At 38.1% G+C, this 26,259-nt stretch overlaps 2 protein-coding genes across 5 annotated transcripts in view; both read right to left on the bottom strand.

The window, feature by feature from the left end:
• LOC134532154 (E3 ubiquitin-protein ligase TRIP12) overlaps positions 1-1,356 on the bottom strand; it is a 61,655-nt gene extending 60,299 nt beyond the window's left edge. For 3 of the 4 annotated variants that reach the window (XM_063368515.1, XM_063368517.1, XM_063368518.1), the window contains exon 1: positions 1,003-1,356. The gene's annotated coding sequence lies outside the window, so the exon portion shown is untranslated. Of the gene's footprint in view, positions 1-561; positions 951-1,002 lie in introns of those variants that run through there. The other variant, XM_063368516.1, reaches the window with a different exon arrangement.
• Positions 1,357-5,034: 3,678 nt separating this feature from the next.
• On the bottom strand, positions 5,035-24,018 carry LOC134532153 (zinc finger protein 184-like). The gene is made up of 7 exons (XM_063368513.1): positions 23,086-24,018; positions 21,953-22,041; positions 19,521-19,638; positions 18,805-19,002; positions 11,158-11,261; positions 9,206-9,307; positions 5,035-6,151 (listed from the first exon to the last, which is right to left on the bottom strand). Exons 1-7 carry the CDS (start codon positions 23,846-23,848, stop codon positions 5,621-5,623), a joined length of 1,905 nt encoding a protein of 634 aa, XP_063224583.1. The 5' UTR covers positions 23,849-24,018; the 3' UTR covers positions 5,035-5,620.
• Positions 24,019-26,259: the final 2,241 nt, after the last annotated feature.

The following is a 26,259-nucleotide window of genomic DNA, read 5'->3' as shown; positions in this document are numbered from 1 at the left end:
GGTACATCAAGTGTTTATTTACCTATTACAGTCAGAGTACACTTTTAAGTAAGGCAAAATAAAATAGAAAAAGTCTCACTACCACCAATGAATCAGAAAATATTGTGAAACTACGGTTGTATTCAGATTTTTTTTTTTTCTGTCTATGACTTCGCCAAGACAACAATATTAATTTTAAATATGATTTTATGTGTTGCTGCCGAAACACAGATTTCAGAGTCCACATTGAGATTAAAAATATATATATTCTTCTATTCTTCAAGGGTAGGTATCAGTGAACTATTTAAAATCAACACGAGCTAATTTATACCGCAAACCCACAATAATAGGTTTACTTCCACAGAAAGTATCAATTTACACGACTGTGCCGAAATACTGCATTAACTCCAGCGAGCATTGGAGAAAAACGTCCGCATTACTTCTATTTCGATTCATTTCAAAAGCACAATAATCCCCAACATTTTTAAGTACAGACAAACACACACGAAAAGTTACATATTCATTACGTGTGGTGTTAAAATAAATATATATAAAAACGCAACCGAAATAGGCATACTTTACCTTAGTTTGGGCTTATTTCTATAAACCCACGATTGTAAACCACAACTAATACGGATCCACGATAATTTTTCTTCCAAAGTGAATAATCAGCTCTCCTAGAACCGCACAACACATAATCTTCAAGTGAATAATCAAATGACGGAAAACAAAATCTATTTTCGTGCACGCTAGATTGCGACTTGCCAACTACCAATCGATTGAAAAGTATGCATGCAGAAGAATAATTGAATTCAATCCACAGGTAACATCGCTTCACAGTTCCTCAAAAACATTCCCTAGATTCCACTTTTCCACCCTCACAAGCTCACTACGCAACCTTAAAGCAAAATTAAACTTGCTACAAACAAAAGAATCCACCACCATTGCTATTATACTAAGATCCGACCGACCACAATTTGAAGTTTACAAAAATTACAACTAAACATACAAATAAACACCTACCTCTTTTCGTAATCCAAAATTCTAATTATAATGCCCCTCCGAAATTAAAAAAATCTAACTAGTTGAAAAAAATCATCACTCCAGCAACATAATTTACGATTTTTGCTATCCAACTTCAAACTTTACACTGATCACAAGCTACATGTAATGGAGCCATACTTCAAATATCGTTCCATTATTATTTTTTTGTTTCCTATTATATTAAAGCGCACGTAAATTCAGGAAAAAACATTATCGAACTCAAATTTCATATTGCATAACAGCTGCCTATTCACGTATTTTACGAACGAGTTCCCATAAAACATCAACAGTAGCACCCAGCTGTTATTATCTATATATCTGTACACAAACTTAACAGCATGCTTATCGTCACTATCGATCTAAAACATCGATACATCTGTTTTATTAACTATAAACAAAATTGAATTTGAATTTAAGCATACTTAATAATATTGAGCTTTGTATTCAACAGTATAAAGTTCTGAACATCATAAAAAAATTATCTCACTAATTTAAACATACTTTGATAACGAGATGTGATAAGAAGAATCGATTTTTAGAACAAATATCGATATTTTCCGCTAGGCAAATGATACGTGGCGAAGGCCAAGGATAAACAGCAAAGGCACGAGTTCGAACTCCGAAGGAAGTCCGTAAGCTAAGGCCTGTTTCACAAAGACGCAGAATCAAAAACAGCAAACGGACTACGGACTGCTTCCACAATGCACAGAAACGAAACAAATTGCAACCTTTGTTAACTACATTTCATGGTTACAAAACTTTATTTGAAAAAAAAAATTAATTAAAAAAGAACAAACAAAACTGCCGGGATTTACACACCAACACACATATATATATACATACACACACACACACACACACACACATATATATATATATATATATATATATATATATATATATATATATACACACACATATATATATATATATATTAAAAATAAACTTCGAATTAATGCTAGTACCTACGCTAGATATTCTTGTACCTACTTCAAACAATTTTTAATTATTAAAACAACCGACTACCACTCCTTCCAAATACTTGACTTCTATTAAAAGCTAGGTGTAACATAAACAGAACAGCTGGGAAATTACTGAGCTAATCCATACCGGTCATTACACACATTGTATATACTCTGTTCTTTGAGATCCATACCCATTAATGTGATGCATCCTTCCTGCCATGTTATTGTATAATGGGCCTAAGATGGGAGGTTTTGAACATGCTCCATTAAAAGCATCCAACAAAACTTGCCCGAGCTTGTATTCTATACCACGAAAACTATTACAATTGTACAAAGAAAATTCCATACCAGCAGCCATGAAAGCTTCTAACTTCTCAATGAAGATACCATTATGGAAAAAATTGCTTACTTGTAAACTATGATGCCTCACAGCTGGGATCACATACCTAGCTATATATCTGCCAAATTAAATTACTTGCACAGTTACCTACTAAAGCCACAAGACAAGATCCACAAGCATCTCTATGCAAGCAGTCCCTGTACATTCAGCCAAATGTTTGTCAGGATCTTTTGAAGTCATGAGTAGCAGTCTGTGGATCAAACTGTACCAGGTGGTAAGGCACTCTAATAGCCTAGCTACCTTTAAGACCGGCTCTAGACGCATCTCTGGAATACCTACTCAGCATGATAACTCTGCGACTTACATACTGCATGAATTGGGCATGAATTTGAGTGACTTGTACCATAAAGGTAATGCCATTTATTTATTTTTCTTTGATTGGCAACAAATGACTTTTAACCTTTGATTACATAGCAGGTGTATGTCTTAATAAACGTTATATGTAAATAAGTTTTTTATTCAGCTTTTATTTTTATTAATTTATTTATTTATTATTGTACTTGAACACTTAATTAGCATTCAACTTTGTTTTCTATCATCTTACCTACTTGAACATAAAGTTTTTTTTATTACTGTATGTTTTATTGTTTTTTATTTTTAAATATGTAATGTAATTGCAAAGAATCTTTTCATTTGGTTAAATGTAAAAAACGGTGTAGCACATTAACTTCACAGCAGTAAAGACAAATAAAAAATAAATATAAAACACTAGAGAAAAAAATGTGCAACAGAAGTGAAACTTCTTGCTTATTAAGAGTACGAAACATAATCCTCTTTGGTTGAGGTCGTAGATAAAAAAAAAAGTATATGCAAATATGTGAGTGCTAAATTCTGCTATTTTGCAAGTATGCAAGTGTGCAAATATACAAGTGTGCAAGTATTTAAGTGTGTAAGCACATCTTTTCAGATGTTATTTCCATACGAATTTAAGTGAACAGTCACCAACTATTTATATTTAATGTGCGACTATAAACTGGAATGAGGCAACAACAAAAAATTAAACTTAAGGTGGCCACTCTCATGGCGGGGTAAAATTCCAGATTTTTTTTAAGGTTTATCAAAGTCATCTATCTCACTGAATGTTCAGAATAAATAAAGCTTAGTGCGCTAAATTTTTCATTGAAACAAATAATATAGCAAGTTTATGCCAGCATTGTTTTTGAAACAACACCGTCTACGTGAGATTTCTTTTAAAAATAAGTTTTTTGTTTCTCCGCGGAAACATAAGCATTTATCATCTTCTCGTGAAGTGAATTTGCCGAAAATCCAACAGAATGCACTGCTATGGTCGTTTCTCTAACACCGGCTATCACTCTGATCCAGCATGACGCACACAGTTACAGTATCAAGATCTCCTTGCATTTTGTCACACAGGTGGTGTTGTTTCTCAAGCAACGATATCAAGCAAAAAAAAAATTGGTTGTCTGTAAAGTCGAATTACGGACGATAGTTTAACGTGACAACGTCATAACAAAACATTGATGAAATGATTGCATACTTTTATGAATAAAATTGAATCATTTTTATTGAATGATCACCATTTTGTATGGATGCAAAGAAGGAGTGAAATGAAATCTACAATTTAATTGATAAATTTACTTTTATTTGCACTCATTAATTCAAATATGTTTATTACTTTAACGAACAGATTATTTTAACTATAACTTTTATACATGTTTGCTATTTAACTTCTTCCAATCTGTGTTATTCTGTTAAGGATAGGACAATGATAGGAAAAGTAGGAAACGAATGGGAGTGTTTCAAGTTTAATGTGCCTCGAAAAAGTCAAATCGATGGTTGTTCCAATCGAGTGGAAGAGAGATAGATGTGGCGCAAGCGTACAATGAACGTAACGGTACACAGCGTAACGGGACAATGTGCGTAACGGGACACTTTTTCGTGCGTGCAGCCGGCGTTCATCGATTTATTAGACGTTGTCACGTCAAAAGACCCGTTCAAGTATTCCCTGTTTCCCAGACGGGTGGTCCCCCCAGGCATGTCACAGCAGGCAGCTGAAGCTAGTCCTCTCTACGGCTACTCCAACCATGTGGGAGTGCTTCCGGAGTCTCAGGCAGCGTGTCTGCTAGTCCACGACCGGCCCGCGACGGGAGAGTCCCAGACTCCGTCACAGCCAAAACTAGCACGTTATGAGGGCAAACCGTTTCTTTGGTTTGATTTTGTACATAAAATAGCTAGACACAACATGAACTCATCAAATATTCAATCATATTAGCAGCAACATATCACTTTTACCCATCAGTTTATTCACACTGCAGCATATTACTTTCTTTTCTATAAAGAATTGAGTGCAGATAAAAATAATGCTATACATCATGTGACATGCATTTTATATAAATTACACTGGTATATTTTCATAAAATTGTTTTCTTGTTTAAACTTAATGCACTTAAAAGATTACTAATACTATTTTAGTATAATGCAAGAAATTTGGGATAAAATTAGAGATAGCGAATCCTGGGTTTCAGATTCAAGAAAACTGTTCAATGGAACACAAAACCAAAATTGTTCCAGTCATTTCTGGACCTGCGACAACTGCATGTCTTTCAATGTGCCACGGCTGTCGTGGGATCCATGCATTACTTACAACCCTCAAATATAGTAATATACATATTAAAACTTACACAATTTTCAATGAATATTTTATTATTTATTTGACATACATTTTTATCAACAACTTAAACACTTCATACCTACTTATAACTAACCCATACTGTTTAAAGTTTTAAAAGCACATGATGATAACAATCCTTACAAATTTTTTTTTACCTAAATTCAAAACAATTTAGAATTTTAAACAAATTTTTATCTAAAACGAACGTTCTTTTCGAATTTGTTGGTTATGACACTTCTGAAAATTAAATATTACAACAATTTTTATTGGAAAAGCTTTACTGTTTGAAAACATGATGAATTACTTTCTCATGAATTTTGCACACAAATCGTCCGCAACTCCTACTGGTTCCTAAAAATCACAGCCAGCAACGCCTCACGTCCAGCGCTGTGAGGTGTCAGTGCTTCACTCAGTCTGCACTAGGCTGCTTAAAATATAAGTGTGTAAAAAAAAGATCAATTACTACATTTATCAGTACTAGAAATTTTGAGTTTAAAAAAATCTTTGCTCGAGGTTAGCTAAGGGCCTACAGTTGATGTCTGGAGAACGTCCAAGTCTTCTTGGTTTCCTCGGAGCTGGACGTTCAACACACGACCGAAGTCAGGAGGTCGACGGGCCGTACAGCAACAGCCTCAACGACTCCTCGTTGATGGTCTCCAAGGCACCGGGCCCGCCGGCAACCTCGCCGGGGCACGGAGCCTCGCCGCCACCTGCCGTGGCGCGCGTATCCGGGGGAGGCGACAAGGACAGGTACCTCAGCCGCTCCGAGGGCGACAGAAGACACGGGGACATCACCATCGAGAAGAAGTCAGACGTCTCCACAAACAGCCTGTTCTGTTCCGCAGCCGTGTTCTCCGAGCCTCCCCCGCGAGGACCTCGGGGCTCATCACCGACAAGACAGCCGGCGGGGGAGGAGTCATCTCGTGTGCTGGTTGCAGGCAAGTGCATTGCTTTCCTCCCGGCCGCCTCGGTGTTGGCCAGACGTGGCAGCCCCCCCGCGTTGCAAGCATCTCCGAGGCTGCTGGGGAACCCGAGCTCCCTGGGTGGGCCGGTGCTGGCTGCTGCCGCGCCCCTGGCCTGGTCCTGGGTCTCCGCCGAGGAACTACGGTCCCCGCCAGTCTCGCCACTCGCCTGGACAAACAACACACTTCACAAACTGACTCCCAACACCGTTGCAAAATACATGTCTAAAGTTCAAAATAACACATGTCAATGTCAGAGCAAAGTGCTATTTATTTATTTCTTTATTTAAAATTTGTTACACGACTGCGTACAGTTTAAGGCCTGGATGGTAGGCACGATACAAGGAACACAAAATATAAAAGTAAAAAAAAAACACAAAACAAAACAATTAAAACAACACACACATACAGATAAAACAATTAAAAACTATATTAACACAAAACAAAAAATAAAATAATTATAATCAAAAGTAATTTTATATATATTACAAAAAAAATATATCACAGCTACAGATAACAGACAGCAAATGATTTAGCATGAAAACTTATGAATTCAGCAACTAAGTAATACAATATATACATCATAACATTATTTTTTGATTCTTCATTTTTAACAAAAAATATATCACAAAATTAAGATTGTAAGATTTTTTTACATTTATTTTATTGTCTGATAAGAGGAAAATAATTATCATATTTGTTGAAATTTGAAAGAGATCTGTATAAGATATCATTAATTTTGCTTAGTGTGCATAGTAAAGGTTGCTATGATACTTGTATTGTCAAGTACGTAATTACAATTAATTTTATTATTGTAGCAGTTATATATAAATAAAGCATCTAACACATCTCTTCTTAAAGGTAAGGATCCTAGATGGGAGTGTTAAGGTCTATAATTTTTTTTAATCAGTTTGCTTAGTAATTTATCACTATCAGTTTTAGTACTGTTGTACCATATTCAAGATTGAATCTCACCAAAGCTATAGTAAGATTAAGTATTGAATCTAAATTAGATGCATTAAGAGTAATATACTTAACAAGAGCTAACAATCTATTGGCATTAGATCTAAGTGATTCAATATGATTGTGAAAGAATAGTTTTGAACTAAGCAAGATACCTAAGTCTCTGACAAAATAGGATTTTATAATGGCTTGATTAGCTAGGTTGTATTCAAATACAATGGGATGATATTTTCTTGAGATAGTTGTAGTGGTGGTTTTGCATTGTTAAGGTCAAAAGCATTAAGATTGCACCATTGGAGAACCTAAGAAATGTCCAGTCGAAGCAGGTGACAATCCTGTTATGAGTTTTTTTTTTAAATATTTTAAGGTCATCAACAAGAAAGAAGACCAACAGAAAAAATTAATGCTTTAATTAAATCATCAATAAAGATGTTGCAAAGAAGTTGGGATAGTGTACCATCTAGAGGGACACCAGACTTTGCAACATGTAAGCCAGACTTAGTATTATTGATTGAAACAAAAAATTATGTTCCTACATTTACGAGTGTAAAACAAGCCAGCAAAGAAAAAAATAAGTGAAACGTTGAAAACGACACAGAAGCAAAATCAATTTAATAAGCATTTAGTACTAAGTAGGACAACACAAAAAACTGTAAAATTAAGGATGTTTTGGTTTAACATTTGACCCGGTTCTGGTAAAAATGTTAACCAAAGACACAGCTTGTCTGGATAATACACGACTCATCCAGTGGTCCAGTTCACACTGGCCCGACCACAAGCAAGCATCGTTGCTTCACATCTCGCTAGATGGCTAGAACAGCACGGTGACATCAACATCGAGTAATAGCTAATAGGTAAGCAGTCTAGTGACAATTTTTTTTCTAAATATTGAATATTTAATTTACAGCCCGATCAATCACACAATTGTTACGTCACCGTCATTTGAGGGAAAAGGAAATACATGTTATGTAAAAATAAAAACAAATGAAAGCTGACATTATAAAATTTAATGCTATTTACACATACGGCACTGGGTAGATTTGGATGCATCAGGTTGCAGTAGCCTCCTCCTCCAACGCAACGCATTCCTCCTCTAACGGACAATTTTTAGAAGTTTCAGTACATGCGGCAGGAAAGTAACCAAGTTACATTTATCATGGGTGAGTGCCTTATCTCTCAGTTTGTGTTGGCCGAGTTAAAGTGCTGTAGGGTTGCAAACCTGCAGTTCATGGAAAGTAGACATTTATAATTTTTTTTTTCGAAGGTAAGTGTTAACAATGTGCTAGGGGACACTGCACGCTGACAAATCCCAGATTGTCTCACAAGGAGGACGGGAGGTGCAGCTCGTATCTGTTCATCGGCGGCTCGGAGTGCAGTCTGCCCGCGCAGAGGTGAGTTGTGCCCCCAACAACGGTGCTCAGTGAAAGAGTTGACTGTAGAGATTCCTGTGGCGGCAGAATTACATTTCCTGTTCGTGGTGTCCGTTAAACTGTCGGGAACTGTGGAACCCGGGACGGACACATTGCCAAGTGAAATGCCACAGGGACCGCAGCGGCCACGATGGAGCTCACCCCGGGACAGAGGAGGGTCGCATACATCTCGTGCTCTCCGCGCTGCCGCCGCCGATCCACCACACTGCCCACCGGGGCATTTAGTGTGTGCGAGGCCAGAAACCCAGGTCTCTATGACTCGCTCAGTGCATGGCAAATCAAGATGCACCCCCACACTCGGATCAACGGGCGGGGCGCATGTCTTGTGGGATAAGTTTGGCACAAGGGCCTGTGTGTGCGCTGGTAGGTTGTGTGATGCTACTATCTTTGAAAGATTTGTGCAATGGGAGTGCATGACTCGATGCAGGCTTTTGGACATACGCCATTGCTATGCTCATGTATGTTATCTTTAAAAGATTTGTGCAATGGGAGTGCATGACTTGATGTAAGTTTTTGGACATACGCCATTGCTAAGAACTAAGAAAGTTCTTAGCAATGGCGTATGTCCAAAAACTTACATCAAGTTATGCTCATGTATGTCGGTAGAAGAAAATTCCTGTTGTGGAGTATTGTGTGGTGTTTATATCCTGAAAACAGCAATTTTTTGCTTAATTTGTTTTTTTTGTCATTTGTGTTTTTTGTAGTTTTCTTCTACAGACATACATGAGCATAGCAATGGCGTATGTCCAAAAGCCTACATCAAGTTGTGTGATGCCACTGAGATGGGGTCGGCAGGGGAGGGAAGCTCAGCCGACTGGCGCGGACGCTACCTGGGGCGGTGCCTGGTGCTGCAGCCTGGCGACCAGGGCCCCCGGCTGGCGCACCAGCACGCCCGGCGTCGCGGAGGTGCACTTGTGGGTCCTCTGGCTCACCTGGGCACAGCACGACGGAGCCCCCGTCATGACTCCTTGCTCAACAAGCAGCACCTAGTGCTAACATGCTCCTCAGTAAAACAAGGGGGGTTGTCTGTAAAGTCGGTTCACGAACGATCATTTTACGCGATAACGTCATAACAAAACATTGATGATAAATTGCATACTCTTTAATTTTCAAATATTATTTACAGTTTTTTTGCAAAATTTAATTTAAATAATTTGTTTGAATACAATCACGAACAATTAGTTAGAAAGCCCCAGCTTAACCTGTTTGATATTATAGAAGATTTTCTCACACGGTGGTTGGCCGGTTCCTTGCACGCTCGGCTCGGGCGGAACATGATGACAATGAGTCATGGTTTTTTCGTGCGTGGAGCCTGGCGTTCATCGATTTATAAGACGTTATCACGTGAAAAAAAATTTAAATAAAATTGTCCACATCTACATAGTTTGTTCACAGCCAAACCTACACTTTGGAAAACTTGAGTGGCCTTCTTTAACTCACTTAAGTAACATTGATGAACCATGTGCAATATTTTACCATAGTATATACTACCCATTCACTAGTAAGTTTCTATGTGTATTCTTTATTGTTTAACCCTTAGTAGTATAGCTAGGGGCAAGATTATACGGAGAATTGCGATAAAAGCGAAATAACACCGAAAAGCACATCAAAACAACGCTAACACTGAAATGCAAGTTAATACACCATCTAGCAGCGAAATGCAAGTTATAGCATGGAATTAAGTAGCATTTAACCACAATTTATTTTAATATATAAAAAAGTAATCTTTTAATGTTTAAAATTCAAAGAATGTCATTATTTCCAGGAAAAAAAAATGTACCAAAGTGCATGGATCAGAAAATTAATTTAATTTGTTTTAATGTGCATCTCTTATTTAATCACTTTTAAATGACAAATGCTCGGTAATTTATTTTTTATCGTTCTGAATGTATTAGGTTTAGACAAATTTATTACAAATTAATTTATCGTAAAAATGCAGCATATAAATTTTACCACACTTTTGGTGGAGTAACAGCTTTTATAAGAAAAAAAAACGACAACGAAACTCTCCGTTTTAAAAACGAATTTGAACTAAAAATAAAACTCTAAAATCTTGTCACTAACTTAAGAATAATCCATGTTATTTCAATACTCCACTTCCACACCAAAAAAAAAAAACCTTCTGTAACTACTTGAGCTTCACTCGACTATAAAATAATCGAGACTGTACTAAACTCGACGGCATCCGAACTGAACTTGGCTCTGCTCAACTTGACTCAAATTTATATTTATTTTAATTTATAGAAGACCTTCTGAATAAAATTTCCATCTTAACTACATGATGATACCCAGAAATATAAAAGGACTGGACTGAATGAAAAAAAGAGGTTATTTAACTACAGAACACTGTAAAAATGTAAATTCTTGAACAACAATTAAGTAAAGCATAAACATAAACTAAAATTGTCACCAGGTAAACAGACAAACAACTTGAATTAATTTTAATACACATCATGCTCATGCATTAAGGGCGTTAAAGTTATCGGACACTGCTAGACTGCAGCATCAGCAACATGTAGTCTTAGACAAAAAATTTTTTAATCTAGAAAACAAACTATTGGTACAGTTGTATGATTAGTTAAAGTCTCTGCTCTAAGGAAACCATAATCAAATACGGTAACATAAGATAAATGACCTAGGATGGTTAGTTTTTATTTCCATAGGGTTTTCGAGTCACACTGAGGACGTCATCGTTAGCAAGGACAAGCAACTCCGTGGCCGGCAGTGAGGAACGACGAGGACGGAAGACACAGAGCAGGGCACGGGAGGGAGGCCAGCCCACCTTGTAGCGAAAGCTGCGATCGCAGGCGGAGCACTTGTAGGGCATCGCCCCGGTGTGGATGCGACGATGCACCAGGTACGACACTCGCTGCCGGAAACACTTGCCTGGGAACACACGGCCGCTGCCAGAACCACAACACGCGACACCGCCCGTTCCTTCGCGTCTGCCCGCACCTCGGAACCGTGTGAGCGGGGAACGAGGTTCACCCTGCAAGTCAACTGCTGCGACCAGGGCTGCGTAACAGGTTGATGTTGACGCTCGCTCCATTACGTACGTCCATGGACCAACACTATTTTAGTTAGGACTTTATTTTGGCAGGCGCAGACTGGAAAAAAATTTACAGTCACACTCAATGTAAATTCAAAATCATTTTTATAACTTGGCCATTTAAAAAGTGATATATTATATATCATCTACGTACACATAAAAAATTAAAAAAAAAAAAAAATTAAAAACTTGAAGAACAAATGCAAAATCAGAGTAATCACACTATTTTCAGTAGCCCAATATCTCTCTGACCTTTGAAACCATTAGCAACAAAGTGGAGACTAACAAGTGGCACTTTCATCGCCACCGCCACAAGAACAACATATACTTGCCCACTATTGAAATTTCCAATCTCGCAAAAAAATTTAAATGGTTAATTTTAGCGAAATAAAATATGGCAATTTGGTACCTATATGATTAAATCTGACAAATGACTAATAAATATTGTACATTTTATATTATCTACCAAAGTCAAGATATTTTCAGAAAAAATGATTACAGCTTTTAAATCACCTGGAAAATCTGCATTGTACTCTTTATAGTTCACAAACATCTTCTAATAGTACTTTACACCATATTGCACCCATCATAAGCTGCAGTAAATTCATCTGTTCATATCTAGGTGAGTACTTAAATATATAAACCTACTAGCTGACCCGACAGACGTCCTGTCATTCAATTCAAACTGAAATACTATACTAATAAATATTATTTCTATTGTTGTATATTTTGATATTGTACATGTTTGTAATTTTTTATTATCTCTAAAACATATTGTTTATTGTAATGCTTGTTGATACACAATATTGTTAGTTTTATTTCCTGGCACGTAAATAAATAATGCTGATGGTTTTCCGACACGGGAACAGGCGACATACAGTTAGTTGGCCATGTGAAAAACATGGATTTTCAAGAATAATGCCACAAACACTTAACGACTGCCCTTGCGATTTATTAATTGACATTGCAAATGCAAGACGCACTGGAAATTGTAACCGTTTAAAGTCGAATGGCATGTCATTCGGAATCATAGGGATGCATGGAATCAAAATGTCTTTGCCTTTATACTTCCCTTTTAAAATTGTTACTTCAATGAATGTTGTTCATTAATTTCTTCACCGCAAGTCGAGTGCCATTACAAAGATGTGGTTGGTTTATGTTTCGTAACATTATGATTACCGATCCGATTTTTAGTTGCAGATTATGAGGTGGTAACCCGGGCAATTCCAGGGAATTTAAAAATTCCGTTGGATAGTTGACATCATCTTGGTTAGTAACGGAATCAACCGATTTGTATGTCATTAATTCACTAGCTATCTTACTTTGATTTTGAAAATTCATTTCGTTGACATGAACAGTTTTTGCAGCCAATATAACACGTTCACTTAACTAAACATGATTTTTGTAATTTTCAGCAATGTTTGGGAAAACCATCTCGATGAGTTCGGTCTTTGATTCAGTAAAGTGACAAAAATTTGCAGGGAATGTATTGTATCCAGACGATGTGTCAACAGTAATTTTGCCATTACCAATATCGAGCAATTGTTTGGAAAATATTTCACCAGATTCGTCATTTTGCAATATGACTCGCATATTCATATTTAATTTTAGTATCTTGACGTATTTCCACAAAATGGACGACTTCAAACATGCATTAAGTTCGTTGGCTGGCGTTGATCGAGGCATTACTGGCAATGTTTGTCGAAAATCACCTGCCAATAGAATCATCGCTCCGCCAAACTGGTTTTGGTTGTTTCGTAAATCTTTCATTGTGTGGTTTAATGCCTCCAAAGATTTTTTGTGTGCCGTCGTGCATTCATCCCAAACGATTAATCTGCTTTGCTGCAACACTTTGGCCAACGCAGAATTCCTCGAAAGGTTGCAAGTTGGAGTTTCATTAACATGCATGTTCAACGGCAATTTGAGTGCTGAATGAGTTGTTTACCGCCTTCCAAAGAGCAAAGAGTATATAACGCTGAGGCTAAGGTTACATTAAAAAAGTTTATAATAAAGGTAGTCGTTAAGTTTTCTTAAATTTTCTAAGTTTCTGCGCAATTTTCTTATTTTTTTTGATGTAAGAACCTTTTACGAAGTATTAGAAATCATTAAAAAAAAAAAAAAAGATGAACGGAATCGGTAAAGTCATTCTCAAATTATAGAATGACCAGGAGAAATAGGGGTTCATTTTTATATATATATAGATTTACAACACTTTTGTACTGCTATTCTAAATGCAACGCCCATTCTATGGAGAATCCTCCTCCTGTGGGGAAATACCCTTTCTGTGGTTAAGCCCCAGTCAGATGTGCAGATTTGCTGGACTTCAGTTCTTTGATGTTACAACTGTTCTGGTTTAACATGAGTGGCAAAAACGGGATGTAGTATGGCTTTCATTTGAACATGATGATAACCAAAATAACTAAAGTAATAAAAAAGCAGGTTTAACCCTAAAAAAACCTGGTTTAAAACAACAACAAAAAAAAACAGGTTGTTTGGTTTTTTCTAACCCTGGCTTAATGGAGAAACCCAATTTGAACAAGTGAACTGCCACCTGGTAGAAAACAGGAAACACTATCAAAATGAAACCAATAGTAGCAATAATCCCTGAGCGAACTGAACACGCTGGCAGTGCAAGTGCAGAATACAGTAGAGCACTTCGATCAGTGCAGGGTCGAAGATTAGTCACTAGGGATGTGCGAGTACCCGATATTTTCGGGTACGGTTCGAATCCACAATTACCCGAACCTGGAATCGTTGTACGTGCATGGATTCTAACAGTATTACGAATATTAACAAAAGTTATAAATTAATTTAATACGGCTCAAAAATACTAGCAGTGAAAAATAAAATTAGGCTACTATTACGTAAGTATTTATAATATGATGTATCAAAGAAAGATATGTACATTAAATAATAAACACAGTGACATTAAAAGAATTTCGAGATTTCGAGAGCTTAAACTATAATTACGAATTTCATCGTATAGCAAACTTTAAACTAAAAACAATTACATACCTACAAGAAAAAAAGTATTGGCTATTTATTGGAGAAAAAATGGTTTCGTTTGCTGAAACGATTATAAAACTGAGATTTCCCTGTGGCGTGCAGTTTATTACGATTGAGTTGGAGAATAGAATATGTTTTTGTTTTCATATTTTAATGTGTTTATTATTAATTAAGTTTACATAATTATAAACATTTCAATCTCAGTGTAATAAATAATTGCCAGTAGTTACAGTTAGAAAAAAGAGAACACACATTATCATTAAAATAATCAGTTATTTTTAATTATACTGTGCTTAATATTCGGAATCTGATTCATATATCAAATATTGCCAGGGATTCGAATCGGATTCGAACCGAACTGAAAATCAAGGATTCGCACATCCCTATTAGTCAGTTTACTTACATCACACGAGGGCTCCCCTGAAGTTCGCTCTGGTGGTTAGTGCACACACGAGTTAGCAGACGCACGCTACACGGTTAGAGGTCAAGTCACACACACAGTCATCTGCAAACCAACGACAGGAGACCGACTGTTAGTGACGTACACTTCGCAACACACACAACAACACTAAAACTACCTCAGGTGTCTACTACACCAAAGAACTGCAAGCGTGCTCACTACAATCTTCACACGTGTGCATGTTACTAGAATTTTTACAACAGAAACTAGTGCTGTAACAGGATTTTATGAATACCACTAGTAAAATACTAAATAAAATAAAAACATTTTTTTTTTCTGCAGCTAAAAGGAGTACTGCCTTTACTGTGATAAGAAATTGCATGATACTTATAATGAAATATTTGTGTCTAAATATTTGAGATTTCTTGATGATATTTATGTTAAAAGTAGGTACTTGGAGAACATAGAGCTGCAAAAACAGTATTTTATATGGCTAAGTGATTTATAAACATAGAAGTACTAAACAAATTTAATATAATATAGCATTTTATTAGATTAAAAAGAAAAAAAAAAAGAAAAAATTAACACTATGATTAAAAAACTACAGAATTTAGTGTTTATTTTTAGCGGTGTTACAATGTGCCGAATCAGTGCTACTTTAGGCACGATTTTTTTTTTATTTTCTTAGTTTTACAAAATTTTAAATTTTTTTATAACTTCAATTTTCCTCCTTCGCCCGCTGCTTTCGCCCCCATCCAAACTTGTTCGGTCGAGTGTACTGGCAGGTTAGCTTGTTGAGCAGTATAGTGCTCTCACCGCCGTTTCCCACCAAATTTGCTGGGTCTAGCCGACTACAGGGCTATCATCAGCAACGGTATCCACTGGCCGTCGCGTCTCGTCACGAGTTTAGCGCTACGCGTGACGAAAGTAGCCACCCTAAGCTTCCCATGGTCACCTCCACCCCTTCTCGGAGGTGTGCTGAAGTTTGCGGTATCTAACACGTTTTGGTGTCCTTTTTTCAAGCTCCGCCGCACGTCCCGACGCCTGGCCGGCGAAGTCTCCCAGGGCAGGTCATTCACCGGACATACCCCTCACCCCGTCCTGGTCCACAGCGGTCATCGGCCAGCCGGGGCAGTGACCAACCTCAAGGCCAAAATCCCCCCCTCGTGCAAAATGGCGGCCACCAAGTGCCGCGATGGTCTCTGCGAGACTCCGATCTGCATGCCCACGCCATCTAGCGGCGAAAGGACGAACCAGCTGAGAGCGAGAGTGTACTACTGACCACCCTACCCCCACCAGGAGAAACAGTCGACCTCACACTCAGTCGATAGGTCGCCGGAGCCCCCTTTTTTTTTTTCGGAGCCCTTCGGAGCACTTCGGGTTTCCCGATCCCCTCCTCCAGAGGAACAGACGACCGGACTTAATTTTAAGTTAGCGTCCCGGCGCCATTTCAGGGATTATGAGGGCAGCTCTCGTCCAGCGCGCATCTTCGCAACAGGTCGCAGTAACGACCAGCAGCTATCGTGATCCGCTTTCGGCAATAATGTAGTTGCTTTCTGAGCCAGGCCATGTCGCCTAGATTTTTTTAGTTTTTCTTCGTAGCTGCCCAAATAGTTAAGTTTAACTTTAGTTTTTTTTTGTTTTCGGCATAATTATTCCTTCTATGGCTACCGCGAGCTCCCGCGACGCGCGTCCCCGGATCACCCCCAGGGACAGCCACTATCTACTTCACCCTGCCAGCTAAGGTAAGCTGCACTTCGTCCCACACAAACCTGTTAGGTTACCTTTTTTGGGGCTTAACTTCGCCCAGCATAAACTGCCTGCTAACCAAGCTAATCCAGGTGGATTATTGGTTATAGGCAGGGTTCCAGAATCCCAGAGGGTTCCAGAATCCCAGAGTACTCAAGAATTCCAGAGTGCTTCAAGGACCCCAGACCAGTTCAAGATGGTGGCCCAGTTCCGGCGCCACATTTTGCACCTCAACATGTAACTCGTGAGCCTCTATAACGGAGTCTCCCTCCATCTTTCGGCACCCCTCAAAAAGAAGTGAAGAACAGCTTTATAACTCCGCCAGTTTTAGGACGTTTTCCTTATTATTATAAAATATTGTATTTTAAACACATATATTTGTTTTTTGAGCCTGCGAGCTCAATGTTCCTAAACAGTTGAACTTAGTATAGCATGAAATGATGTTCCCCCGCCCCCCCCCTTTTTTTTAATTTTATTCGTTAGTGTACTCAATGTAATGTATCAAAAATAAGAATCTGACATTGTTACCAGTTTTGTTTGTAATGGCTGTAATGCCGTAAGATATTTTCAAATGTAAGAATCCGGCAATGAAAAGATACTAAACTACTAATCAACAGTAAAAGCCTCTAATGAAACCAAACCATAGGAGTGTTTTCATTTGCTGCTACTTGAAACCACAATCCACGTAACCTTTCCTACTGTCAGGGAGGTTAATTTTAAATTTGTTGTGCGTGCACTGTGCCCCTATGGGTAATGTGTTTAGTACTGTTTCTGCCTAGCGCTTCCACGGCCAATCTAGATTTGTTCTTTAGACGAACTTTCATATTGAGCACAGCAGCACGTTACAACAAAAAGTGAATTCGTTGGTAATATGTAACCAAATGATAGCCTTATAAATATTTATTTTTCAGCAACATATCTGAACACCATATCAAACTAAACACAATAAAACCTTAAAAGTTAAGTAAATATAATCTGAAAATGACATTTAGTTAGAAATAACCTTCTATTCAGGAAAACTTTCAGTATGCTCAAATTATTGTCATCTATGAACTTGAATATAATATAACTCCATAAAGCTATAATATAAATACGTACATTGCGTAAGTTTGCTCAAATGTATGAACCGTATTGGTCTGAATATAGTGCTTATTTTTTTTGCTGATTTCAGCAATCTCAAAAACAAGTGTCGGACTATAATCGCAACCTCAAAGGGAAAAAAATGGAGTCACAATTATACACACATGCACTGTGAGCATTTAATGCAAAATAATTACCTATGTTTAACATTTGTAATTAGAAAATAAATACTGTACAGTGAATAAAAAAAAATATTAGTAAAGCTGACCAGAAGTTTTTCAAGGGATTAAGAAAATTAATAGACAGTAAAATATCTATAAAAGGTTATATTTTATTATGTTTTTAGGTCAAGTGCAATATTATTAAAGCCAACCAAGCAAGAAAACAGAATTGAGAACTTGTTAAAAACTTTAAAAAAATTAACTTATCATGATGCAATTGAGTTCAAACTTCAGTTTTCTCGATTATGTGTACTGAATTATTTTGAAACAAGATTACAAACGAAAGGGTTGCAACGTTCTGTCGGTAACGTAATCAATAGATCTAAATTAATTCAATTTTTAAAAGTTGTTACTGATAAAACTGTTGTTAAGAAAATTGTTTGTCTGTAAAGTCGGTTTACGGACGATAGTTTAACGTGACAACATCTGAAGAAAACATTGATGAAATGATTTCATACTTTTATGAATAAAATTGAATCATTTTAATTTTAATAATGAAATAATAAATACTTGAAATTATACTAAGTAATCAGATTTTGTAAAATGCAAGAATAATTAACCTTTATTGCAGAAATTGTTGTTGTAATAAGCAATGAAAACCACATTAACTTTTCACTTCACTTTATAAACAGTCGAGTGGAAGAGAGATAGATGCGGCGCAAGCGTACAATGAGCGTAACGGGACACAGCGTAATGGAACAAAGTGTGTAACGGGACACAGCGTAACGGAACAATGTGTGTAACGGGACACAACGCAACGGGACAATGAGCGTAATGGAAAACTTTTTTGTGCGTGCAGCCGGCGTTCATCGATTTATTAGACATTGTCACATCAAAAGTGTCTCCTAGTTTCGAGGTCGTCGGCCTGAACAGGGACGGGGGGCGGCGTGTGAAGCAGAGGGTCGGGGGAGGCTAGGGTCGCACCACAGGTCTCGCAGGCGAAGGGCTTCTCCCCGGTGTGGATGCGCTGGTGGTTGTGCAACGTGGACAGCTCCTTGAAGGCACGCTCGCAGTGCGAGCACACGTGGGGCTTGTCGTCGCTGTGGTACAGCAGGTGCTTGTGGTAGGACTGCTGGAAGGTGAAGGTCTTGCCACACACGCCGCAAGCGTACGGCATTTCCCCTGCGTCACACGACGTGTTCCCCCTTCAGTGTGTCCGCCATGGTGAATAACAACCCCAGATACCACCAATAATGTGACAATGTGGTGTATTGGAAATTTTGCAGTACAAAACAGATTGCTCTGTACTTTACCTTCACCTAATCCAATCCAGCAGTGATATTTGAAAAGGAGCGTGAGAGAATCAGGAGCAATCCAGCAGAGATATTTGAAAAGGAGCGTGAGAGTATCAGGAGCAATCCAGCAGAGATATTTGAAAAGGAGCGTGAGAGTATCAGGAGCAATCCAGCAGTGATATTTGAAAAGGAGCGTGAGAGTATCAGGAGCAATCCAGCAGTGATATTTGAAAAGGAGCGTGAGAGTATCAGGAGCAATCCAGCAGTGATATTTGAAAAGGAGCGTGAGAGTATCAGGAGCAATCCAGCAGTGATATTTGAAAAGGAGCGTGAGAGTATCAGGATCAATCCAGCAGTGATATTTGAAAAGGAGCGTGAGAGTATCAGAACGCGGCAGGGACGAACCTGTGTGGAGACGCTTGTGCTTCTTGAGGAAGTACTTGGTGGTGAAGAGCTTGCAGCAGATGTCGCACTCCCACTGCTTGCCCTCGTGAGTCTTCAGGTGCTGCCCCAGCTGGTGTTCCTAGACACACGGCCCACCTTCAGTCCTCATTGTCCCTATACACCTCCCCTTCTCCCCTTCAGCTTTCACTCACTCCAACAGCCATGTCGGCTCACTCTTAGTGGAACGTAAGAGACAACAAGAGAGCATCATTACTTTTAAACCAACTAAATTTATCAAGCAAAATTGTTTTAAATGTTGAAAATAATAGAAAATTATTTGTTTGCTAATTAACGATTAATGCTATCAAGCTGGATGGTTAGTTAACTACATTGTGACAATACCCATTGACGTCGACTGTCACATCCAGTTCTTTGAATGATTCTTGCAATGGGCTCACAATGAGACAGTTGCAACAAGACCCTGGACAACACAACAATGACAGCACAGACGAACACAAAAACCTGTCGAGATATATATAAATATGATTGTGTACGGTGCCAGTTCACGGACATTTACAGCGACGGAGGGATAACCATTAAACACTGCTGCATGGCCACAGGCACTCTCCCGCTGGTTTATGTTTATATTCTGCCTCTCGCCGAGGTCAGCGCAGCAGCAACCTCGTCACTTAGTCACTTACCAGCACCGGCCATTCATGATGCTTTACACGCACTGCCACTTACTTGTAACATATTTATTAAAAACCAACAACACAGATTAGTTATTTAAGCACATAGTCAACTACAACAGTGCATGTAGATTTTTTTTTCTTTTTTACCCAAAATGGAAATTTTCGCATATGGATCGCAGTACATTTTATCAAACAAAACAACGGCATAAAATCTGCGATCCATATGCGGGTAAATACAGTATTCCTGAACTATTCAGGACTGCTGGTAACCCTAGCTGCATTTCAACTGGGGTGGCAGTAGATAACGGGCAGTTAACTTCTACAACACGCGTGCTGCAGCGACTCTCAAGTGTCAGCTCTTAGTTGGTCCTCGGTACGAGTCATCCACCAGAGCTCTGGACAGCCCCTTCGTGCTCAGCCATTCAACCACGATTCCCCTGGCTGTACCTTCGCTACTTTCCAAATAAACTACATTTCACAAACTGGTTCAGGCTTCACACACTTTCCAAATATTTCCAGAAGGTAGAACTGCACCATGCTTGCAGGCACAACTCTGAGGCAACATTCACTGCACCGTTGCTTTGTGTAACACATGCTGACAAACACTCCATCCTCTCACCAAGGTGGAGGTCAGGATTCAGTGACGGAGCAGGTCCAGCTCAATCATTACATCATTTTTTTTATAGATTAAGGTTTCTTTAAAGTTGAATTTTAAAAGAAAATTGATTGTCACACTAAAATTTCAGGGAATATTAGAATTTTAGAACTCCAATGTTTATACATAGAAATTGTTATTAGTTCAATGAAACACACATGTCAAGTTTGTATGAAAGACATGCTTACAGTACCACGAGTACAAACCGGCATTAATTATAGACTACTCGGAAACACAATTCCTGCTGCTGCTGCGTATGAGGCATGTTGGTATGTAAAGGGGAGGAAATACATTATTGTAGCTCAGTAAGGATTACAAGAGTCCTTCTGAAATAATCTCTCTGTAATCTTGTGCAGCTAAGTTGCTGTAAATGACATATTCAGTCTTTACTTGTGTTACGTTAGTGTTTTTAATCCTGGAGAGCTTTGTGCATGCTCTCAACCTCTCTTTCAATGATCGCCAACAACTCAACTCTCACTCGTTACGCTTCACGTTGGGGTTAACTAATTAGGCAGGTCATCATACTTTTTAATTTATGACTTTAATGCACAACACTATTTAGTTTTACCTTGCAAGTTATGTGAATTACATGTGTATAAAAATTAAGATGTAGATTCCTAATGTATTTAAAAAAAAAAAAAAAGAATAGTGTATTATTGTACAATACAGAATCAAGGTAGAAATATTTTCAAGAAAATTTGGCGATGTAACCATGTTTGTGGTTTAAAAAAAAATTACATTTGTTACTAAAGACGCACATGGCATGTAAATAAGTTATCGTCTATTAATATTTTTATTTGATGCTATAAATATCTACACACATTTTCAAAAAAAGGAATTCAAAACACATATTGCTCAATTTGGGACAATAAATAAAATATACTGTTAGTCTACAACTATAGGACCAACAAAAAAAAAATTAGGTAATAAAAATGTGGTTTATTTTCAATGCTGTATAGGCTTTGCTTCTAAGAAACGAAGTATTTCAGATTCACAATGCCAAAATGATTTGACAGTCCTCACGATAGACTCATGTCTTTAGTCGTGTTGTTTCTGAACGGAACTTGTGCTCAACGCACGATGCACGAAGCACAGCACGCACTCACCTTCTTGAACGTCTTCGAGCAAGAGGGACACGCAAACCTCTTCTCTTCAGTCGACGACGCTGGCTCAGTTTTGTGGGGCTGCCCCTTCCCTGTCAAGGATGTGAACAAACCTTCGTCAGCAATCACACAGCATTCACGAGACACAGGAAGGCTTTAAGGACCTGATAACGGGAACTTTACCGTTTGTAAACCTCAAATGCATTTATACAGTACAAATTTATCGTTTCTTCACAAATTCACCAACAGAAATATTTTTTTTCTAACTACTATTAACAATGATTTTTTTTGCTTATTTTGTGCGTTTGTCTTTCGGTTTTTGTAGTTTTCTTCTACAGACATACATGTGTTTAGCAATGGCGTATGCCCAAAAGCTTATATCAAGTCATCCACTCCCATTGAACGAATCTTTCAAAGATAATGATTTTTTTTATTTTCCCCAGCAAAGAGATGAATTAAAATTGGTTTGCTGGGTAATGTAGTATTTTATAATGAGTTTTCAAAGCCGTTACTGTGAGAATGTGTAATATTGGATATTTAATACAATATTTTAAAGAATTCATGCAGTGACATATTTTGTTCTCCATTAAAGTTAACTGTCTGCATTTTGTAGTGCAGCTTTATCCAATAGGCTACATGGCTAACTAGGTATTAATAACGAATATAAAAGAAAGGCACCTTTTGGTCATTAAAAAAAAATAATAAAATCATAATAAAATCAGAACAAAATATGAAATCTCAAAAAAGAGTTTTTTTTTACCCCCACTTAATTCTGGAAATTTTGGTAATTCTAAAGGGCTTCGATGTCAAGGAAAATTGTGTTGTGTATCTACAAGATTAAAAAAAAAAGTAAATATTGGTGGGAAATTATTAAAATTGCTGTAAATAATAATTTTAATGGTTATTACTCCACAATTTATTTGGTGATCATTGCTATCCCGAGCCCGACTACCAAGTACAGGTAAGAATCCAGAAGAACTTGAAAAACAAAGTTTAGCGCAATAATAAGACAATAAAAGCAGTACTGAAAAATAAATTTTTAAAAAATGTTGGTTGTAAAAGTTCCTTTAAACAATTCCCTCCGAACAGATAAAACAAGGGGTTGTGATCACAAGGGGCGGTGGGTGGTGTCTCACCCATGCTGCTTCCGCTATGAGCGACTCGCAAGTGGACCATGAGACTGCCACGCATCTTGAAGGACTTGGAGCACAAGTGACACGCGTGCTGTCGCTTGTCATCGGGCTGGTTCTCGGAGGCGTCCCCGTCCGGACGTCTCGGGTGCACCAGCTGCTGGTGCATCGCCAGTATCTGCGGCTCCGAGAAGCAGAAGCCACACACGCCGCACCGACACAACTGCTCCTCTCGCCTGCCCGCGGGCTTCGAGTCCTCGAGCAGGGCACCTTCTGGGTCGGCCACGAACCTCGCCGCGGTGCCAACCGGCCCGGCGACGAGTTCAGGAGCGCTGCTGCCGTCTTGGCGCACATGCAACCGGGCATCTGCCACGCCCGAGGGAATCCGGTAGTTCTCGTCAACCTCTTCCTTTCCATCGACGACGTTTCTGTCCATTTCCAGTTCCCCATCACCTCTACGTGGAACTCGTTCCGAGAACAAGTTCTCGCCGAGACAGCTGCGGTCACGCGCCGGCGGGAACGGGGCGACGCGCGGAGCATCGAGGCGCGCGAAGCCGTGGAGCGACTCGTCGGTCTGCGTGGCGCCGTCGGCCCGCCGCGCGTGGCTGAACAGGTGCAGCGTGAACTTGTCCAGGCCGGGCAGCGCGTCCCCGCACACGGGGCAGACCACGTGTCGCGAGGCGGCGCTGACCAGGCCGTCCCTCAGGGCGTCCAGCGACTGGAAGCCCGGCTGCGCGCACAGGGGGCACGCCAGCAGCAACGAGGCCATCTCGCACTCGCTCAAACAGTTACCCGAGTTCCAACAATCTATACAAACCAAAATCAATGCGACCGCTAGGTATTCAAATATATACCTGACAGTTCTTTCTAAAAATAAATTGATATTTTAACGAGTTTCCAACCTCTTAACCTCTCAACTAGCTTATTTATCAACATTTATTTTTTTACCCTTTTTATTTGCATGGCCGTCGAGTACACTCTTTTAGCAAAAAGCAACAATTTAAACGTAAAAATTATCATATTCCTTAAACACATATATTTGCTTAAATTAGATAACTATTTTTAAACAGAGGTAAGATAACATTTAAAATACACCTTCTTGGTTTTAACCATTGTTTTAAAAGTTTTTAGGCTACAATTATATATTTAAGGAACGGTTTATAAATAACATTATTGGAGGTTCTACCAGTTGTTTTCGTTCAAGTTCTTATTTATGATTAGTGTATTAACGAAGGTAAAAACTTCAATATCAAACGATGAAAATTGGTAATTTTATAAAGGCTTCTTTCAGTTACTAACTTTTCCCTTTAAATGCCTTCTCTAAGTGTTAACTTACATTATTTTCCTGAACAAAAAGAGTATTTTAGCCGTAATCAATTTTTACTGGTTGGTACTTTTTAAAACAGCCCCCAAAAGTGTCAGCAATCAATCGCTCTTAATTATGGAAGGCTCTTCCATCACCAATTGTTAAATAATAATAAATGTAGAGTGACCCTATCTATGCCCTAGATATTGGTACACGTTTAGAAGACTAGTTATGTAGTTTATTTAAAAAAAAAAATATTATTATTCATAAAATGTGTTCTTGATTATGATTTTAGACTTGATTTTGTTGGCATGAACTGGTAGAGTATTCTATTTGCAAAATAATGCGTGATAAAGTGAGTTACTCTGACGAAAAAAATTGCCATTAAAATTATAATAATTTTTGAAATAAAGTGGTAATTTTTCTTTATTGTATATCCTGTTTATACCTAAGTTTTTAAATAAAAATTATCACAAACAATTAATTTTGTTATAGTATAGTTTTACTTTAATATTTTATATGAAAATACAATTAAATATTTTATATGAAAATTGATCCCGGGGACAATGTTTCATATCATGTATCTAGTTCATATCAAAACTTTATAACGCAAATTACACTAATTAAAAATATTTTGAAAAATATACAGCTTTGTAGCACAAAACAATCCTATTCCTTTCTTTATTATAATAATTTACATTAAAATACTAGATATACGATAAAAAAAAAAAACAATTAGGTACAAAGAAATTAAATGCCAACAATCAAGATCCAGAAACTTGTTTAATTACACTTAATATCTAGGCTAAAAATGAAGGCTTGGCAACGTCAGGGCTATTAGAGGATATGAGATTAATTGAGCATTGAATGAATGAGTTGATGGGGCAGCAGTAGTCCTGAGAAAACTACATTTGAACTGTAAGGGTTGTACCAGGAATCAAACTCATTTTGCCTTTAAGGGAGCCAATAAATAAATTTCATTCATAATTATCTCTTTAAATTCTTACCTGCCAAGATTGGTCGCAGAAAGTTATTCTCGCGAGTTCAATCATGGCACCATGCTGCTCTATGTCTCACTGATGGTCTTGAACAGGCCCCTCAAGAGGGTGGGGCAGGTCCTGGGACCAGGGGAGCCCTGGTTGGTTCAGAGATTTTTTTAATGCTTAGGTGAACCTTGTAAGACAAAAATTACTACTCTATTGCAAATAGAATCATAAGACAACCTGTTACAAGTTCTGGTAATGTGTTACACACAGATCCCTTTTAAAGTTATTGTCACAGTGTAGTTTAGTCTTTAGATTTTAGTTGTGGGAGTTATAAAAGTTGAACATTAAACAATAGATAAGAAGCCAAACAATATTATTTTCTCCCCAGGACCTTAGTTTCACTCTATGGCCCTTGTTCAAAATATGTACTGTAATCTACCATGGTGACCTCTTTGAATTATCGTGTAAACCATATGCTTTAGTCGACTGTAGCACTCTCTTACACTGTCAGATAGTTGAAGAGGACACAGATGTCTAATTGCAGCATGGCCCTTAGTGATTAATGCTTTGCTCATGGTAATTTTCCCAGTTTATCTCCACCTAAGATGTGTGTGCCGGTCCGTCACACTGGAAACTGCTGCGAGACATGTGCAACCGTACAAACTGGACCTGTAAACCATTTGAAAACAAATTTCCTCCCCTGGCATATTTTGATAATTCATGTTTATCACGAAAAAATGATGATATTGTCAATAATTTGATTTAAACTATGCACATAGCCTCTGCACCTATATATTAAAGTTTTTTAACACACACCATTCCTAATACGACCGGCAGAAACGCAAGTCGAAGATCATGAAGTTGAAATTTGGCTGATGGTTGCGTAGT

Source organism: Bacillus rossius, chromosome 5, assembly GCF_032445375.1.
Source record: "Bacillus rossius redtenbacheri isolate Brsri chromosome 5, Brsri_v3, whole genome shotgun sequence".
Lineage (NCBI taxonomy): Eukaryota > Metazoa > Arthropoda > Insecta > Phasmatodea > Bacillidae > Bacillus > Bacillus rossius.
The sequence above is the reverse complement of the archived record's forward strand: the minus strand, read 5'-3'. Positions and strand labels throughout refer to the sequence as shown.

Excerpts from the sequence above, each read along its gene's own strand:
- LOC134532153 (XM_063368513.1), bottom strand. The coding sequence starts at position 23,848 with ATGGCCTCGTTGCTGCTGGCGTGCCCCCTGTGCGCGCAGCCGGGCTTC. Across the intron at positions 19,639-21,952 it reads GCTCGAAGACGTTCAAGAAG|GAACACCAGCTGGGGCAGCA; the intron begins GTGAGTGCGTGC and ends CCGTGTGTCTAG. Across the intron at positions 11,262-18,804 it reads CTTCGCCTGCGAGACCTGTG|GCAAGTGTTTCCGGCAGCGA; the intron begins GTGCGACCCTAG and ends GTGTGTTCCCAG.